The 19,805-nt window shown below is 63.9% G+C and overlaps 1 protein-coding gene across 2 annotated transcripts in view; it reads right to left on the reverse strand.

The window, feature by feature from the left end:
• SDK1 (sidekick cell adhesion molecule 1) overlaps positions 1–19,805 on the reverse strand; it is a 340,546-nt gene that overhangs the window by 11,225 nt on the left and 309,516 nt on the right. For both annotated transcript variants that reach the window (XM_037057908.1, XM_037057906.1), the window contains 5 exons: positions 15,538–15,653; positions 13,530–13,716; positions 11,992–12,129; positions 6,735–6,896; positions 6,071–6,196 (listed from right to left, as the gene is read on the reverse strand). In XM_037057908.1, coding sequence (XP_036913803.1) covers positions 6,071–6,196; positions 6,735–6,896; positions 11,992–12,129; positions 13,530–13,716; positions 15,538–15,653 — 729 coding nt within the window. The remainder of the gene's footprint in view (positions 1–6,070; positions 6,197–6,734; positions 6,897–11,991; positions 12,130–13,529; positions 13,717–15,537; positions 15,654–19,805) is intronic.

Here is a 19,805-nt window from a genome sequence, read left to right on the forward strand (position 1 = left end):
ATGTCACTTGTGCTAGACGCTTACCAGTAACGAAAGGGTAAGTTTTAAGTATATTCTACCACAAACTATACATTGAGTTTGCTTAAACCCTGACATACAGGAAAACACTAAAGCTGGAATTAAAGCCACTAGGCTAAGTGCCATTATGCAGCCACAGAAGGGCCCACACTGTCCCATTCCACGGGACGGAGGGGGCCTCTCTCCGCAGGACCGAGCCCCGAGACCGGCAGCGGCTGCCCTGCCCAAGCACTCAGAGGCAGCCCAGCGTCGAGGAGAGCAGGCCTGAACCCAGCCTGAGCCCAGCCTCTAAGGAGGTCGGCAGGTAAGAAGTGGCAGAAAGGAAGCCCAGAAGGATCGTCTGGAGCTGCGATGCTTCATGGATTACAATTTCTCAGGCAGGCACGGGTGCGTGGTCTTTTAAAACGAGCAGGAGGTTGGGGGTGGTGAAGGCTGGAACAGGGCAGTCACGTCCCGGTGCCCCCCCGCCGCCGCCGCCGCGGCTGATCCGGAGGCCAACCTCATCACATGCGCTGGAACTGGCAGGCCCGCTCGAGTGGATTAGCCCGACAGCAAACAGAGAGGAAATTGCTAGCGCGGACGTCTGTGTTTGCGCAGGACTTAGCGTCCGCGCCGATTAAGTCCTTGCAGTCACAGGTTAATGAGGGAAGGGTTGCGAATGAGCTTTCAAAGGCGCGCTCTCTGCACGGGCAGAGAGACAGCTGCACGCTCGTTTGTTTCTGAATATTCGCATTTACATGAGCTTCTCTAGCATGCCCATTACCACTAATAAGATCGAAATGGCACGCTGCAGCTTAAGCCTTTCCCTTTTCCTCCTAAAATCCTGAGCTTCACACACGGAAGGGCCGTTGTGCGGGACTTATATTCTGAGTTCCGCGTGGGAGACGTCAGGGAGCCACAGGCGCGGAGAAGGCCCCGCTTGGGCACGGACCACGCCCGCAGGCCACGCCCCCCAGGCCACTCCCTCCGCGGCGCCCTTGGCCCTTAGGCCCCGCTCCACACCCGCGCCCCCATCGGGGAGTCAGGGGAGATGTCTGTTTTCAATGAGCGGCGGGCAGGGGACGAAGCAAAACCGACAAGGCCATTCCACCCGTTCAGGCTCATCTTTGGAGGCCACCCTTCACCCCGCTCCTACACCCAGGAAGACGCGGGGGCTCCTGCCCGTGGGCTTCCAGCGCGCCTCTTCGCGTCACCCGTGTCTGCAACCACTGCGTTGTGGACCCGACACATCCGCCCGCCCGCCCGCCCCCGGCTCTGCGGGCGTCTCCTGCTCCGTTCCCCCCGCGCCAGTGCGCGCTCACAGCCTCGCGCTGCCCACAGGCTGCTCCGAGACAGCAGCGACTGGCGCCCGGCCTTCAGCGCGCACCGGGGCCGCGCCTCCGTTCCGGGCTCTCGGGGCCACGGGAGGCAGGCAGCGCTTTCCTCTGGAGACAGAGACTAACGGAAAACACGCAGACTCTTCTAAACTGGACGCTCCTTAAAACCCCCGAAACGAAGGGCCGAGGAGGGCCACGGGCGCCCTCAGCCTGAGAGAGGCAGGTCTGCGTGGCGGTCCCCGAGTGTCTTCTGCACTCGTGTTTCTGGGACGCTTTCTTGCCGCTGGGGGAAAAAAGCTCTCTCCCCTTCCTGGACCGTCGTCACCCGGAGCCACATTTTATTTTAAGCACTCTGCCGTAGCTCTAGGAATCGTGTGCATTTTTCATAAAAAAACATTTTAAAATATTGATGTAGCATCTCAACCCAGAACGAGGTAGTTAGGGATCCACTTACGGTGAAAAATGTCTGGGCAGGGGCCATCATGCCAAGAGACTTCCTTCGGAATTAACCGGAAAAAAAAAACGGTTCCTGTTTTTACTCTGCTTAANGTGTTTCTGTGACGCTTTCTTGCCGCTGGGGAAAAAAAGCTCTCTCCCCTTCCTGGACCGTCGTCACCCGGAGCCACATTTTATTTTAAGCACTCTGCCGTAGCTCTAGGAATCGTGTGCATTTTTCATAAAAAAACATTTTAAAATATTGATGTAGCATCTCAACCCAGAACGAGGTAGTTAGGAATCCACTTACGGTGAAAAATGTCTGGGCAGGGGCCATCATGCCAAGAGACTTCCTTCGGAATTAACCGGAAAAAAAAACCGGTTCCTGTTTTTACTCTGCTTAATTCTTCCTTTCCAAACTTGGCATATTCAGCATTTTAGGCTTCCTTTATAACTCACCAGGCCACTGATCCACACTAACACTTAGATCAGAATCATGGTGGGGGGGCTGGCAGCTTCTGACGAGCCCACTCTGGCCTCGAGTTGGACGGCACCGTCTGCACTGTGCTGCTAGACACCCGCATAGACCCTGGTGGGGAAGAGTGCCCTGGGCTGTGGCGGAGGGGAGGGGGGCCGGGGCGGGGGTACCATATGGAACTACCAGCTGCAATGAGATGCCTGCAGCTGGCTTTCCGAGCACTTGCTGGTCCCAGGGCCTGGTTTTCACCCCAGTGAGCCTGGACGAGGAGCCGGGCCCACGTCCGAGGTAGAGGGCAGTTCGGGGAGGGGAGTCGCCCAGCTCTGCCGCCTGGGGGGGCTCTGCCCTGCGGGCACGCTCGGGCCACCCGACTGCCTTCCCTTCTCCCCTTGGGGACCTCCGGGGTCACCACCCCAGAAAACTGTGACTGGTGGGAAGAGAACAGCGGTGGTGTCTCCCAAAGCCACTCCCTGGATGGCTGCTGCCGGGATGACTGGTGAGTAGCCCTGCTGGCCCAAGGGCTTTGAACTTTTGGGGGGAGATGTCGACTTTCCCCTTGACCTCCGGTGGAGGGGTCCATGGCAGCTCAGCGAGCCCGAAGCGGGTCTGTCTGCCCGGCCTGCCCCTGGTTCTTGGACACCGAGGGAGCGCCGACACACTGTCGGAAAATGGCACTGCCACTGGGAAGAAGGTGAGAGGTGGCACCGCTGAGAAACACGCCCAAGTAATCGCACCTGGTCCCGGGCAGGCAGCCGGCTGCCTGCCCGGGAGCAGGCTGCATGGGGTCCACAGGCTGCATGGGGTCCACAGGCTGCGTGGGGTCCACAGGCTGCGTGGGGTCCACAGGCTGCGTGGGGTCCACAGGCTCGTGGGGCCCACAGGCTCGTGGGGCCCGCCTGCTCCGCTTTTGTTTAAAGAACGCAGACACCGACTGTGGGGGTCTTGAGGCGCCATCCATCTACCAAGGAAAGGGAAGGGGCCGCAGTCGGAGACCCCTGAGGAAAGGCATCGTTCCCCTCGGAATGGGGTCCTGTCTGCTCCTGGTCTGTGTCCACCCAGCAGACTGACTCAGCCTTTCCCTCTGGCGCCACCTCCCCCACCCCCCCGCCCCGCCCGGGAGGGTGCGCCTGCTCCCAGACAGCCTCCGGGTACCCCGGGCACACCGACGCCTGGTCTGGGGGTGGAGGCAGAGTGCTGCTGGGCCGGCCCCTCGAGCGCCGGGGCTGGGCTGCACGGCAGGTATCTGGGCGCACACCGGTCTGATTTCACGGACAATTACACAGGGTCTCCGCGCGGATGGAACCATCGCTCCCCGCCAGACGCTCCCGGTGCCACTGACTCGCACCACCCACGCGGGACTGTCAGCCCGCAGCCCCGAGCAGGCGGGAGCCGGTCTGCTGTTGCTTTCTTAAACACGGCGATTTCTCTTCTCATCCACGGTCAGCCTGGGTCAGGAACTTAGCTCAAACAGGCGGGCTGACTCACATCTCATAAAAAACCACTTTTTACCTCACCCCTGTTTAAGGCAGGAGGAAGAAATGAGGTGAAAGCCTAAACGCAGAGGCTGGCCTGCGAGGGAGAGTCCTCCCCGCAGAGAAAGACAGGGACGGGGTGCAGGGTGTCAGCACGCGGGACTTGGAGGGGACAGGCAGCGAGCCAGGCCAAGGCCGAGGCGGAGCTGCCTTCTCACCGAACCGCTGACTTGGAGCTTTCACGCCTTCGGAATGACACTGATTTTCTCCTCTCTCCGGCCGAAAGTGTCAGGGTCAGAGGCCCACAGTGCAGGTTGTGAGTGGGAGGTCCCCGTCTGGGGCGCAGGGCCTGCCCCCGCCCTCGGCTCCACACCCCACATGTTCTTCATGAAAAAGCAGCACTGTGTCTGCTTGCGTCGGGCACGTGCCAGCGTGTGTCGCAGCGCTGCCCTGGAGGGGACGTGTGTCTGCAGTCCCTGCAGCCCGTCCCAGCCTGTGGTGCAGGTTCGCAAATGGGCTTGGGGGGCTCCCTGCAGGGGCACACGGTGGGGACGCTCTGTGGAAACGAGTCAGACTTGCTGCACAGTCTCCACCGCCTTCTGGGGAGCAGGACGCGGCGCCCCACTGGGGACCGTCTTCGACAAGGAGGACGTGCTGTCCTTGGGCCCAGGGGTCAGCGGCCCCACTCCAGCCCAGTGTTCCCTGCGTGGCTGCTGCTCTCTCCGAGTCTCCACAGTGGGGCAGCCAGGGGCTGCACAGTGCAGCGTGCAGGGGCCGACAGGAGCTGCCCTTGACCCCGGCTGCCTGCTTGCTCAGCACCAGCCACTGAGCTGCTGAGCGGCAGACGCAGAGCCATGGGTGGTGGGAGGACGTGAGGGGAGCAGCCCACTGGACTTGAACTGTCTGGTCTTCCCAGACACTCTGTGCTGAGGGGACCCACTGAGTGGCCCCCTATTGAAAATAACCTCTCCTGATGAAGCACCTGGCCCCCATTCCAAACCCCAGCTCAGAAAGCCACCTCCCTCCCTGGGGACAGCCGGAGCGCGCCTGGGAGGCGTCAGACACAGGCGGCTGGTGGTGTGTGGTCTGTGCTGCAAGACGGCTGAGGCCGGGGCCCTGCGGCACGGCAGGGTGTTTGCACATCCACAGCCTGCCGCTGGCCTTGCCACACAGGGGCGGCTTCTTTTCACTCGCCCGTGGCAAAGGGACGCTGCCAAGGACCTGGGAGGGGACGCACCAGACACCTGCTTTGGAGCGTCGAGTGGCCAAATGGGAATGAAAGTAAAGCCCTCGTCAGGGGACGTGGGATGACGAGGTCCAGCGGGGTCTCCGAACGATGCTGCGCTGGTGGGACACCTGCCACAGTGGGTACGTGACGCGGATGCAGCCGTGGTGTCTCTGCTGACAGTGTCTCAGGGACTGCAGTGCCACTTGAGGTTCTGGGTTGAACTGTGTCTCCTCAAAATTCGTGTGTTCAAGACTTGGTCCCCACTGCCTTGGCACGCGGGCTTGTTTGGAAGTAGGGCCATGGCAGAAGCAACTACTCACGATGGGGTGGTGAGGACGGGCCCCTGATGTGACTGGTGGCTCACATAGTGGGACGTTTACATGCGGACACGGGGAGAACGCCGGGGAGAGGAAGCGCGTGGGTCAGACTCACACAAGCCATGGGGCTCCCAGGACTGGCAGCCACGCATGGGCACCGCCGGGGAGAGACCTCCTGCCCACACGGGGCCCTCAGCCCTCCACCCGGGGCTGAGAGACAGACGTTTCTCCTACGTAAGTCGCCCCGGGGGAGATGCCTGGGTGCTGCCAACGGGAACCCTGACATTTACAAGGGGAGAAGATGCTGAGTCTCCGTGAGAGGTGAGTGAAAATAAGAAATGCGCGTCTTCCCACCCGAACGCACAGACCTGAACGCCATCACGCGCCTGGGAGGGCCCCGGCGCCTGCAAAGCGTCACCCATGCAGCGCCAGACCTGGGGGAGATGCAGCTGCTCCCACAGGCCCGGGGGCGGCCCACAGCCCCACACCTGTTCTGGGCGTCTGCCTTCAGGGGGTGGGGCAGGGGTGAGTGACTACAGAGGCCCCTAGCCGGGCCCAAGCTGGTCACTGATCTGGGACCCCCGTCCCCCACATCCCCAGGATGGGCCGAGCACCTTGTGCAACAGAGTTTCGGGACCCTCGGGCTGGTGAGCGGACTGTGGGAGTTCTTGGGCCAGGGGTTTTTTCATATCGCCTTTGAGTGGAAATTTCGGTCCTATGAACTAGGCTTCTGAGAAGTTTCTGGAAGGCACTTACAACTAGTAAGTTGTAACTGACTCCGGCGCCCCCGGACCCGCGCCCCTTACCTGAGGGCCGGGCCTCAATGATGTAGCCCGTGGTGGGCGCCCTGCCGGCACTCCCTTTGGCCCACTGCAGCGTCAGTTCAGAGGCCGACTTGGTGACCAGGACGTCTCTCGGGGACCCCGGGGAACCTGTGGGGACAGACAGAAAAGAGGGCAGAATTTGGCCCCCGGGGGACGTGCAGCCCCCAGCGCGGGACCACCCGGTCTGGGATTCTGTGCTCTGGACGGCCCACCCTCGCTGGGTGACAACGTGGGCCAATCAGAAGGGCAGAGAGAGGGTGCGTGCGGAGTGCCCAGCGTGGTGCCCCGCACTCCGCGTGGCCTCCTTGGGCCGCCTGGGTGTTGCGGGTGGTTCAGCTGAGGCCCCAGCAGTCGCAGCAGGAAGCCCCACACGGCTGGTCTTCACGACTCGTGGAAACCAGAGTTTTCTTCTGTGCCGTATTTCAAAACTCAAACTAACTTTTTCCTCTTCATTTTCCCAGAAAACAGATTAAGACTCCCCACACTTAACACCCGTGAAGCTGCTCACGGGCACCCGTTGAGCCGTGGGCAGACTGTGCACACAGGCCTTTGAAGGTGCCCACAGGCCCCTGGCCCCGAAGTCCTGCTGGCTCCACACCCACAGACGGTTGTCCCCAACCTGCAGACGAAGGAGGCGCCCACTCACCCTCGGCCGGCCCGGCCGTGACGTTGGCTAGCAGCTCGGGCCCGTAGGCGATGGTCCGCGCTTGGACGCGGAAGAAGTAGGTCACGCCCTTCGTGAGGTCCCGCACCTTCAGCCAGCGCCGCCCGTTCCCTGTGACGTCCACGGTCACCACCTTGCTCACCCCTGCAGCGGGGAGAGCATGGGTGAGCGGCTCAGTTTGGAGAGGGACCGTGTGTGGGGCACGGTAAGGGAGGGTTTCTCGCCTTTGGGAGGCCTTAGTGGTGGCAACGGCCGATGTTCGGTGCACAGAAGCATGTTCAGCGCTCACGCTGGGCCAGCAGGTGCCCACAATGGGAGGGGGAGGCCCATGGCCTCCCTGTTCACAGGCCCGGCCCCTGGGCACTTCGGGGACCTCGGGCCCTGGCCCCTGTCAGGCCTCTGCTGCTGCTCCGGGCCCGTGTTACCAGCGCGGGTGACCTGGGGCTCCCTGAGCTGTGGGGGAGGGGATGATGGGGTGTGGGGGTGACACAGGAAGGCTTTCAGTCCGAGGGTGGGCTGCCCAGCGAGGCTGTCAGCCTCGAGGCCTCAGGCAGCTCGTGACAACGTCGTTCGTAAACCCTGAAGTGAGGATGAAGAAGAATGGTCCCCACAAGTGTCGCCGCCTGGACTGGGACAGCACAGCGACAAGTCTCCACTCACAAAGGCATAAAGGGAGCAGAAAGGCCGTGGCTGTGTTGAGAGACGCGGGAGTCGGGCGGTGCAGCGTGAGAGGGGATGTGAGGAAACGGCGCAGATGCAGCGATTTCTGGGGGGGGCAACTGAGGTGCTTGGGTTAAACAGGTCTGAAATGATGCACCGCCCCAGCTGGTGCCGCTCAGCGGACTGAGCGCTGGCCTGTGAACCACGGGGTTGCCGGTTCGATTCCCAGTCAGGGCACGTGCCTGCATTGTGGGCCAGGTCCCCAGGAGGGGGCGCATGAGAGGCAACCACACACTGATGTTTCCCTCCCTCTCTTTCTCTCTACCTTCCTCTCTCTCTACAAATAAAAATAAATAAAATCTTAAAAAAAGAAAAGAAAGTGATGCACCGGACTGCAGGTTTCTCTGGGCTCTGCTGGGTGTCTCCTGGTGGGAGGATGTGAGGACGCCCTAAGGCGCTCACTGAGTCACTGAACCACTCAGGACACCAGTCCCCGCTGTCCCAGGCTTGGCTGTCCACAGCCATAGCAGGGCTGGCCCTCGGTGCCAACGGTGCGGCGCCACCCCAGCCCTCACCTCAGCGGCCTGACCACGGACGGGCCACGCGTGTGCTCACTGCAGAATGGACCCATCCCTCAAAGTCCCCAGTCCCACAGGTCTCCAAACGACCTTCTTCTGGTTTACTGTTTTCATATTGTACTTTTTACAAAACATCGATTCAGCCAAGTTATTCCCTTCTAAGTCATTTCAGAGTGACACCGGCAGATGTGCATGGCCTCCACGCCCGAGCCCCCTGCAGCGACAGGGGGGAGCAGTCCAGGGAGCCCGACCCTCACCTCGCCTCACTGGGAGGGCGCTCGGAGGGCCAGGGTCTGCACACACAGCTCCCATCGTGGCCCTCATCCAACGGCCTGGGCCCTGCCAGCATACGGCTATTCTGGGGAGGAGCAGCCCCCCTTCTGCTGTGTTAGAACGCCTTCCTTCTCCCCAGGGCGGAAGCCAGCCCATGTCCGACTCTGTGAATTCTGCCCCACCGGGAGGCAGGGGGTGGTGGGCCTCTCGCATCCCAATTATGTCAGAGTCTTGTTCATTTAGTCAGTTTTTGAACCATGCCCTGCAAGACAAAGCCTCTGGGTGCAATCACATAAAATACTACAGTTAAAAACATTCTAGGAAACATAAAAATAACTCTGCCATGAAGCTGGGTTCCTGAGAACACGGCTCAGCGTTCCGTGCAGCTCGGTGCTCCCACGCGGCAGGGGACTGACCGGGGTCGGGCCCTCCCATCTCGGCACTGGGGAGAAACCAGGCCTGTCTTCCTGACAGTCGCCCTGGGCCCCGTCGCCTGGGCCGAGCTGCATTCCCTGGTCAGGGGTGGGGGGCGGCGGCGGGGAGGTCTGGCCCAGAGCTGCACGCGGCCCTGGGAGCCCCTCCCGGCTGAGCTCGCCGCTCTACACCCCGGTCTCTCAGTCCCTACCGCCGACGCGTGCCCGTGTGCACAGCACAGGCAGTGCACCGGACGACCTCCACCAAAGCACCTGCCATTCTGCCGGGACTGACGTGCTTCTGGCCCATGCGGAGCTGCCCGATGCTCTCACGGCACCTGTGATCGCGTCACGCGTGCAGGAGTGAGACTGTTCGAGACCCGGCCACACCTTCCTGGGTCCGGGAGGCGGCAGGGAGGGGCGAGAGCCCCACGCAGAGGCCCTCACACCCGTCTGCTCCGGGGGCAGACAGGCCCTAGCGGCTCCTTCGGGCCAGGAGAGGAACCGGGGCTGCAGTGGGGGGGTGTGGGGGTGTGGGCCCGGGGTGGGTGGCGCAGCAAGGGCCCGGCCCCGCGGCGGCTTTCCCCTCGCACGGTGCCCCGTGAGGTACAGCCCGTGGGAGCCGGCTGAGAGAGCCCTTTCCCAAGGACAGGAGTGAGGATGCTGGTGACACCTGGCCGCACTACTTGTGAAAAGATGGGACAATGGTTGTGGCTGAAGCGACTTCGCCTGTCGTCACTCGAGAGACGGAGTCCCACGCGCAGCCGGGAGCGTGGAAGGCTCCTGGAGCTGCTCCTCACGCCCTGTCAGGACGGCCCACTTTCGGAAACACAGGCCCCCATCACGCGGCTGTTTCGACTGGGCCTGGGCTCCGCCCCCACCCTCCCAAGTGCTCCAACGACAGGCCCGGTCGCCCTGCAGAGTGAGAATGAGTGTGCCGCTGCACCGTGGGTCGTGCGTGGTGAGGGTCTGGAGAGAGTGTGTGGATGGCCCGGCTCGTGTAAGTGCTTGGCGGACGCAGTGGGTGTGCCTGGGTCCCGTCCGTAGGGAGCGGGAGCCTCGAGTGGGCTGCACACGCTGAACGTGAGTCTCCTTCCTGGCAATGCCAGCGCTGATGGGAGACGAGCAAGCCACCACGGCCCCGGTGACACCTGCTTGGCTTCCTGGGAGATGGGGTGCGACCTGAGGGAGGGAGGCCTCCTGGGGCACGTCCAGGCCACCGACGGCTGGCGGTCACGGCAGTGGCCTTGCCTGGAGGGCACGCACCTTGTTACAAGACAGCGGGCCCCAGAGCTGGCCCAGCGGTGCCACCACAGAGCCCCGAGAGCCTGCAAACCTCAGACACACACGCCCGGCCAGAGCACTTGCCCGAGGAAGGTGGGACATCCACGTCCCCGACGAGGGAGGGCTCTGGCAGCCCTCTCTCACTCGGTCGTGTTTGGCCCACATCCCCTGCTGGGCCCTGCCTGAAGCCCTGGCTGGGCCACTGGGGCAGGCTCTTGGTTCTGAAGGGGTGCAGCCGAGTGTGGTCACACTCCCTGTGCACGGGCGCCAGGCCCTGCCCCCGTTTACACAGCAGACCCGCTTGCCCGGGCTCACTGACTGCTCTGGACGCTGTTTTCCCCTCACGTTTTCACGCCTCGGATCCGGGACGCAGCGTGGAGCTGATGGCACGGACGTCCCGGCCACAGCTCATCGGGAGCATTTTCTCCTTTCTCAGCACCTCGCAACCTAACAACCTCACGGTCAATGGCACGGCGGAGCGGGTGGGAGGAAACCGAGCGCCAAAGTCTCTTCTCCAAACCCACTCCGCCTCCTCTGTGCACCACCGACTGTACGCGGGAACTTGCATCCCGGCTCCGAGTGGGGAGCTGGTGTTGTCTGGCGCGGGTCCTGCTTCTCCCCAGACGCCAAGGGCCAGTGATTTTCACAGCCTGTCTGCGCGCGTTACCAGGGAAACGGCCCTGGGCCCGGCTCCTTTTCTGGAGCCGCAGTGCCTGGTCCGCGGAGGCCAGGTGAGGCGCCCACTGGACACTCATGAGCCGGGCGGGGGAGCACAGGGCTGGGGGTGGGTCAGCCCCACAGCAGCTGAGTGGGGCCACGGGCAGGTGCCGTGTGAGTGACCGCAGAGCACCGCCCCCCCCACAGCCCCCCTCCCCCGCTCCTGTCCCTCACCTTCATCCGCTCGGGCACAGACCTGGCTCCACATCCAAACCCCGTGCACCTTAACGTGTCCGATTCTCACCCTCACGCTGTCGCCTGCTTCCGTCACGTCCCCCTGCCTCTCCCTCCTGCCCCCCGCCCCCCGCCCACCCATCTCTCCCCGCCCAGGTCCTGGGCCAGGACGTGGGCACACCCACAGGTACCCCCCAGCGTGACCACCACTCGGTTCCAGACTGTGGTTGTTGCTCCTCTCAGGGCCTCAGGTTGAAGCATTTCTCTGCTTCTCTGGGCGCCTGTGGTTCCACCTGGTCCTGGACACAGGCGTCGTCCACCCACGTTTTCATCCTCGGCGCTGAGACTGGCACTCAGGCAGAGGGCCCTGGTCTCCCGTAGCGCAGACCCTCCCATTCTGCTCTCACCACTGCCCTGAGGGGCGGGCCCTGCGGGCAGCAGGCAGGACACCTGTGGGCCCTCCTCCCTCGTGAGCCTTGGTCTCGGAAGGAACCGCCCGCACCCCCCAACCCAGCGCCTCCGCCACTCAGCCTCCTGCAGGGGGCTCTCCCTTGGATCTGTGCGCCTGGTTCCCTCTCGCCCGCCATCCAGGCCTCCTCCCTGTGCCCAGCGCCCTTGCCATCCTCCCATTTCCTTCCAGGCGCCGGTCACTACCAGACTCTGGCTTGTGTAACCGTGCGCTGCCTCTCTCCTCACTGGGGTGCACACGCACAGGACCCAGGACCCAGGGGTCCCAGTGACCAGTCCACTCAGATCCCCGCTGCCCTGGGTCCACAGGCTTCAGCAGCCGGAACAGGCCAGGCCCACGGCAGGAGCGCCGCGAGTGCTCATGGACACGAGCGGGCGGAGGGGAGGCCGGAGAAACACCTGGCAGCCCTGCGCCCCGACGCTGACACTGTCTGGTCGGCAGCATGGCCCTGAGGGGGCCCATGGGGGCAGCTCACAGCCATCTCCTCAGGGCCCGCGAGGGCTGAGAGCCCAGGAGGAACTGTGGAGAATGTCTCGGGAACTAAAGAGATACGGTCCTAGGCACATGCGTGCAAGCCTAGCCCGCAGGGACTGGGGGCAGAACCTGCGGCACTGCGCCCCCCACCTCCAGCAGCGCCCCCCTCTCTCCGCCCCCTGTGCTCCCAGCCTCACCTTGCACGGGCGCCAAGGGCTCGTACACCACGCGGTAGCCCTGCAGGATGCCATTGGCAGCTGCCGGCTCGCCCCAGGAGACATTGAGCGTGGTGGAGGTTATTTCGGAGAACGCCAGAAAGCTGGGGCTCCCGGGCGCTGGGGGAACAGAGCACAAAGGGATTTGCGCGGAGGCTCCGGCAGGTTGTCTGCACACACGTCTCTGCCTCCACGGGGAATACGCATGTCATCAGGAGCCCTTTTCAACTCAGTGAAAACCTAAATGCCATCCGAGGGAAAGGGTATTCATCGGCCCTCTCCGAGCCCCCTAGGGTCAGCCAGAAAGCCAGGCCCTCCAGGGGAGAGCGGAGCAGCAGGAAGGAGCCTCCGAGGCAGAGCGGCAAAGGCAAAGCATGAATAATAAATCCTGTCCTGCGACAGGACAGAACGCAGGCCACTCCATTTCCTGGCTCCTGCTGGGGCCTTCGGGAGGCTCCTGGCCTGCTCCCCGGGAGCCGGGGCCCTGTGACGGCCGGGGCCCTGTGACGGCTGCGGGCCCTGCCCACTGTCTACCCCGCAGGGGCCTGGTGGTCTCAGAGGACGCCCCTTCCCAGCCCTCTGCCATCCGAGTGCCCTGCTTGGTCCAGAGCGGGGTGGAGTGAGGAGCTGTCCTGAGCTGGGGCACCTGACCGCAGACACAGAAGGCCAGGTGTGTGGCCAGGTGGCGTGCTGACTCTGTGCACATCCCCCTCCTGCCTGAGCTCTGAGTGTGGAGGGTCTGGGTGCCCAGAGCTGCCCCCTCCAATGGACTGGGTGGGGACCCACTCCTCCAGCTCCCTGCGGTGCTCAGGAGCCATTCTGCCCTCCGTCTGCGTCCTGTCTTGGTCCTTTGGCCCGGTGACTGCCAGGCCCGCAGTGCCCTGGGGAGGCCCCGCCCACATCTTCCCTGCTCCGTGTCCACACTCAGCCCAGCTCAGCTGCCAGGTGAGGCCCAAAGGAAGCAGCATGTGCGGGCTGTTCACGTCACCCACAGGTGGCGTGACGCTCAGGAGCCCCGGTCCCCAGAGGGTGATGGTCTCGGGAGGGCCTTAGTTGGCTGGACCCACAGCATGCATGGCAGGGAGCCCTGAGGGAGGTGGGCCTTCCCCCATGGCCCCTTCACCTCGCTTTCCCTGGGGCCCCCCAAATCCCCTCAGAGCTGCCACGATGCCAGGCCAGGCCATGGCTCCTCTGGGCTCCCTGTCAGCGTCATCCAGCTCCCCAGGCCGCCGGGACCCTCCAAGAGGCTCCGGGAGAGTGGTGACCCCTCGGAACCCATGCTCCAGCTGGCGTGTGACAGCTGGGGCCACCCTGGGGGCTCAGGAGGGAGGGATGCAGGCTTGGCTCACACTGGCTCATGGCTACCAAGTGCTGTTGGGACCCGGCTAAGGCCCGGCCGGGGGGCCGTGGGAGCCTGGCCCGGACAGGGCAGCCTTCCTGCAGGTACCCCCACTCAGCATCTGAACCTCGTGGGACGGGCGGTGCAAAGAGCTGTGGGAACACATGGCTATTTGTCCTACCGGCCTGATGGGTGCGCCCCTGCCTGGGGTCACTTCTGGGCCCGTCTCCAGCAGCGTTGAAGGCAGAAATGCTGACCAGGTACTGGGTGTGGCTGGTCAGGTTCTTCAGCTTCACCACGGTCTCTGGCAGGAACAGCACCTTCATCTTCTCCGTGTCATTCGGGCTGTCTGCCTCCCAGTAGTAAACCTGTTGGGAAAAAGCCAGGGGTCGGAGAAGGGCCATGGGAACGGGTGACCCCCTCACGGTCTCCAGCTGTCAGGAGCCCGTGGGTGGGGCTGTGCAGGCCCTGGGATGCAGCTTTGCTGGGTGGGGGGGACAGGGGGGCCGTGCCAGGGTGGGCAGAGCTCCCAGGCTGCCCCCTCGGCAGAGGAGCCGCTGACTGGCACTTCCGAGTGGCGCCTCCAGAGCCTGAGCCCTGCCCAAGGGAGCCGAGGGCCGCTCCGGGCCGGGTCTGGGGACGGAAGGGACGGTGTTCCTTTCCTCTAGTAGAGCCAGCGCGGCTGGCCTCTTCCTTCGTGGTCTCTGCCGCCCCCGCGGCTCTGGAGTGGAGGGAGGGCAGTCGTGTCCCCCTGGGCTGGCCTGTGGACAGGCCCCAGCGTCCACTCCAGGCCCCTGGTCTCATCTGAGGCTGGTGTTGTGGTCCTCTGTCAGTCCAGGACAGTGAAACAAGACCCGGGTGGGTGAGACCCAGGGAGTCACCCTCTCACTGAGTTTTCACGTGCCTGCAGGTGACTGTGGCTTCCAGGACACAGGTGCAGAGGTGGCTGGATCTGCTTTGCTAGACAGCCGGCCAAGAACCACTGCCCACGTGGGCCGGCCGGGCTGCCCAAGGACAACACGGTCTGGGGTCCGCCTGGCCCTGTGGCCTCGGGGACTTGCTGGGGCTGGGAACTACCGGACCTGCCGTGCGGGCGGCGCAGAGGTCTTGCGGTGTGGGGATGCCCGGGCCAGCCCTCCCGCGGCACGCTGGAGCGGCCCTGCCTGGGGGCATCGCTCACGTCCACCCGAGGAACTCAGTCCAGCTGCTGCGCTCCGAGCTGACCCCGTGAGATCCCCCTCCGAACAGTCTTCCTCACGGGGTCAGCACCCAAGTGTAGTGTCCCCCTCATTGAGGGAATTAGAAAGCGCAGCTGGGACACACACACAGCGTCCCGACCCCACGCTCCCAGGACTCTCCATCATCTCGTTAACCGTGGTGAGCACCCTGCCGCTGAGGGACGCCTTCATTTTCATAAACCACCTACAGGAATCGTCTCTAAATGGACACACAATCGGTCCCCTAGTTGTCGGGGTGGGTCAGCCCACGGGATCGGGTGACTGATCAGCTCGGGCTCCCACCGCCCAGGCGAGGACGCCGCCCTGCAGACGGATGGGGCTTCTCGCTGCTGTTTCCTGCAGGGTGGCCTTGGGGGTCTCGGGGGCTCTCTGGGAAGAGACGGACCGGTGCCAGGCACTTTTGCCCCGGGATAGCCCGACCAGCCATCACTCATCACCCAGCACTCCTCTTGTCCTGCCTGCCCCCTTTCCTGTGTTCCGTCTCTGGAATCTTCAGCTACTGTGGAGTCACAACGTTTTAGTGTGGTGGCTCTCAAAGTGGGGTTCCTGGGAACCACGGCCCCCGGGGAACCTGTTCGGGTGGTGCATTCCTGGGCCCCGCCCGAGACCTACCAATCAAGAGATTCCTGCACCATCTGATGGAGACCCCGGGGCCGAGCTGGGGTGGGGAACTGTGCTCTTCAGAGCGCGGCTTCACTGTCCACAAAGGAAGCCCCCCAGAGCGGGTGCGGGAGGGGCAGGGCTCTCTGCAGGCTTGAGAAGGAGCCCCTGAGCTCCCACGGGCCGAGGGGCAAGGCTGAGGTCGGCTGTGTGCCGGCCCCAGGGGCTGGGGACAGCATGGGCCGGGAAGGGCAGTGTGGTGTGGGGCCGGGGCTCCACCCGGGATCCAGGCCACTCATGGTGGCCCTGCCCCCCGGGGAGGAGGGGCCCAGTGTGGTGCGAGCGCATTGCCTTGTAGCCCTGGACGTTCCCGTTCTGGCTCTCGGGCGGCGGCGGGTCCCAGGTGACCTCCAGCTGGCTGGCCGTGAGCGGGTTCACCTGCACGTGCTGCGGGGCCATGGCCGGGGCTGTGGAGAGAGCGGGACGGGGGGCTGAGAAGCTGCTCCCGGGGAGGGCCCGAGAGGCCCCGCCATGGCTCTCCGGCTCGCTACTGGGAGCACAGGCAACTCTGCCTGGGACCACGCAGTTACAGGAGTGACCCAGAGTCAGGGCTGTCACAAAGAGAGAGGACGGTGCGGAGACCCAGCAGAGGGCTCTGTGGAGCACCCCTTTCTTCAAGGCCAGGGCACGTGGTCTGGCTGGGACTGGTCTGGTGACAGCTGGGATAGTCCTTGGGGTGAGCGGAGGGCCCTGAGGATGGCAGGCAGCTCACAGGGAGCAGGGAGCGTGGGCTGGCGGAGGCATCAGCTCCGGTCACTGCCCGGAGCCCAGTTCCTGGAGGGAGCTCATCTGCAGACGCGAGGCCGCCCCTCCCTGAGGAACAGGACACAGATTGCAGCTGGAGGCGCTCCCCTGGGAGGTGCCCGCCCCGCCCCCGGCTCCGGATTCGGAGGGCCCACTCCTGGCTTCTGCTCCCTCCCCTCCACGCAGGGAGACCCCTGGGTGCTGGGTTGGTGTCAGCAGGGCTGCGTGTGCCTGCAAACAACGAAGGTGGCCGCCACCTTCCCCAGGTGGCCATTGGGAAGCTGGGGCAACACAGAGGGTGCCCCCACACGGGGCGGGGCCCTTGTCCACACTGGGCACTCTGGCCACATGGTCTGTCCTCTGGCCTCCCTCCCTGGCACCCCGGGAAACCGGGGCTGAAGCCAGCACTGTTCTTGGGGTGCCAGGGGACCCCTCACCTCCTGCAACCTCGGCCTGCAGGCCCAGGAGCTGCCTCCAGACTCCAGTCTGTTCATGGGCCACCAAAGGAGACCGAGAAACAGGTGCTAATGGAGGAAGAGGGCCCGGCAGACAGCCCAGCAGGGCGGCTCCCTGGGAGGCCTTCTTGGAGAGAATGACCTTGGAGTCTCCCCTCCCCCCGCGCCCCTCCCCCCAAGGTGGCATAAAATAGTAATTAACACCCACTCAGCCTGACACCAACATTTGTTTTGCTCTAACTGTGCGGCTCCCACATTGGGCTGCCCACCCCGCCACTAATGGAAATGTTAATAACCCGCACCAGGTTGTTGTGACAGATGCTCGGACTCATTATCAGAAATTCTTATTTACCGCTCCATTAAACAACAGAATCACACAAAAAAACAATTCAATCAAAACTAACTGGAGGAATTTTAACAGCCACATTAATAACCCAAAACATAAATAAAGTTAATGTCTTCTGCATGTTTGCCATCGGCAACTCTATCGCAAAATCGCTGTCGCACAATTAAAAGGCGAAAGACAAAATTGAGCCCCATTACCCTGGTCACCGGCGAGCACCTGGCTCCCCCACCCCCAAAGTCTCCTTTTCCAAGGCCCCAACACACGCAGCTCACGCAGCCCGAGGTGGCGCCAGGGTAGGAGAATCACGCCCTTCACCAGGGTGCCCGCGGCGAGCTGCAGCAGGACCCGGAAGTCAGGGGCCGCGTGGCCCCGCACCGCAGTCCGCCTGTGCTGGACAGAGGCCCCCAGTCCCGTCCTGGGCGGTGGAGCCCCAGGCATGGCTGTCCCCAGCCTGCAGTGCCTGGTAAACCCACGGGCTTGCCCGGCAGCACAGGCTTCCGTGCGGTGAAAGCACGGCAGGTGACAAAGACTCCGGGCGGTGCTGACGCAGCAGGGGACAGAGAAAGGCGGGAGAGCACAGAGCGGAGCAGGCTGGTTTGAGGCTTCCTGCCTCGGCTCCTGGAAGGGGCAGGTCTTCGGGGACAGGCGCCCGACTCAGAAGGCTGCTGGGTGTGGCCCCAAACGAATTCTCCCCAACCTGAAGAGAGCAGTCCGCCAACCCACGGGTGGGGTGGAGTCACCTTCTGCCTCCCAGCCTGGCGTTGGTGCCAGACACCAGGGTCAGATCAGAACGCTTTCAGACACACCCAAGATCATTGTGCCAAAGCATTTCGGCCCAGAGATGCCAGGCACCTGCTGGCACAGCACCGAAGGTGGGACGCAAGGGTACAGGTGTAAAGTGGACACCCTCTGGGCATCTCATGTCCAGGCTGACCGTGCTGCCACCCACAGTCCTAGGCGGGACCACACACTGCCTGGCCAGGGAGCACCACGCTGCCACCGCAGAGAGCGCTTGCTCAGCCGGTGACGGAGAAACCCTGCCCCCGACAGCCCAGTGGAACTCCAGGAGCGTCCGCAGTGTCTGGCCTTCCGGCCTGGGCTCAGGGAGGTCCTGCAAGGCCGGGGGGGTGGGGCAGGGGCCAGCCGCTGGTGGGCTGGCCTCAGGGCAGTGGGGTGGCACTCTGTGCATCGGCCGGCCGGCCAGGGGCCTTGGACCACAGCCCGCCTCAGTGCTCGTGCGCTGGTAAGAGGAGGGTGCTCTCGGTCTTCACATCCCTCCAGCCGCCTCCAGCTCAGCCTCTTTGGGACTCCGGGCAGGCCAGCTGCCCCGCCCAGAGTGCACTCCTCAGGGGATGTCCCTCAGGGCCTGGCGGTGACCAGCAAGCAGGGGCTCAGGGACAAGACCTTGGACCGCCACCAGTATGCAGACCAAAGGCTCTCCAAGAATGTGCCAAGGGCTTGGACTTGGGCTCGTGTGACAAGTGGGATCCCTTCCAAATGAAGCATTAGGCACCGGATGCTGTCCCCTCTGCCTGCACTGATGCAAACGAGGTCGTTAATAACGCCATTTACCTACCAGCACTTTGTGGCTCTGTCTGCTAGGGAAGGTGGTGGTCTGGGGGGGGGGCGGGCAGCCAGTGAGCACGGGGCCCGCCCAGCCACTGGAGATGATGAGGCTTGAATGGCCGGGACGATGGGGCCAGGGCGGGGCCAGGGCAGAGCCAGGGCGAGGCTGGGGCAGCTTTCACGTCCCTACAGACACTGGGGGTCCGCGAGGCGCTGGCACAAAGTGGTGCGACCACGTGTGAGTCTGGGAGGGCCCCTGGGCAGGAGTGGGCCATCTGGCGTGCAGACAGTGGTTCTGGGTTTCTGCGGGTCCCTGCTGGAGGGTTCTGAGGCTTCAGCTCACCCGTGGGGTGGTCCTCGAGCACCCTCTTCCCCCCAACTGCAGTGACTGAGGCCACATCAGGGCTGATCTCATTCCCTCTCAGGGCTCCGCCGGGCCGTGCCTGACTCTGCACCCGAGCTCAGTCCCGGGAGCACACGCAGGTTTCGGGACATCTGTTCCTGTCACTCCCGCCTCAGGCCTCCTCCCCAGCCCTGCGCCCACGGTGGGTGCAGCACCCCTTGGCACCAACCTGCTGCTTGTCTCCGCACGCGGCCTCCTGAAGAGGGCGTCCTGGGACAAGGGTGCCGGAGAGTGAGCCTGGCGGAGGCAGCAGGGGCCCCAGGGGCATTCGGTGATGCTGGCGAGGCCAGGGCACGGCAGGACAACCACTGCCTGCCTGCCCAGGGCAGGCCCAGCAAAGGGGCAAGAGGGTCCCCATTCTGAACCCCTGGGCCAGGCTCCCAGAGCAGAGTGTCTGCAGCCAGGCAGCCAACCAAACACCGTACCCCGGAAGGTGGGGAGAGCCCATGGCGCCCCGGGCGCCAGGCTCAGCGGATCTTTACACCACACTGCTCATCTGGGATATGGAGACAGAGATCCCCACGCAGTGGGCCATCGACAGACGTCCACCCCAGGGCTCCCCACAGCCCTGCTAACTCGGGGAACTGCGCACTGGGTGGGCCGGGAGCCTGGCCACCCGCCCAGTAAGAAGCTGCCTAAGTTTCCCCAACCTCACGCTCTTTCATTCCATTCAGAATGGCCCAGAGGCCCCTGAAGGGCCCTGCAGGGCGGCTGCGCTGACTCCGCTGACCACGGCCGGCTGTGCACTGCGTCCTGCGCTCCCTCTGCCCGGGCTGGGCTGGGTTCCTGTGCCTGCCCCCCCCACCCCACACACACACAGCGCAGTGTGGGCCTTACTCGTCGTGAGGTGGCGCTGGAGCAGCCGGTGAGCAGCCGCGAGAGGGTTCTCGTTCCAGCCAACAACGGTAATTAAAAATGTGGAGCTCTGGTTAGAAACCCGCGTGCCACAGCAAGTTTCTCGTTCTTCGAAACACAGTGAACCAACACTTCCAGGTCCCTCTCCATCTCCCGAAGCAACGCAGACGCCCAAAGCGATCCAGCACCG

The sequence above is a fragment of the Sturnira hondurensis genome, unplaced genomic scaffold (assembly GCF_014824575.4).
Source record: "Sturnira hondurensis isolate 20B ecotype Veracruz unplaced genomic scaffold, ASM1482457v3 Scaffold0009733, whole genome shotgun sequence".
Taxonomy (NCBI): Eukaryota; Metazoa; Chordata; class Mammalia; order Chiroptera; family Phyllostomidae; genus Sturnira; species Sturnira hondurensis.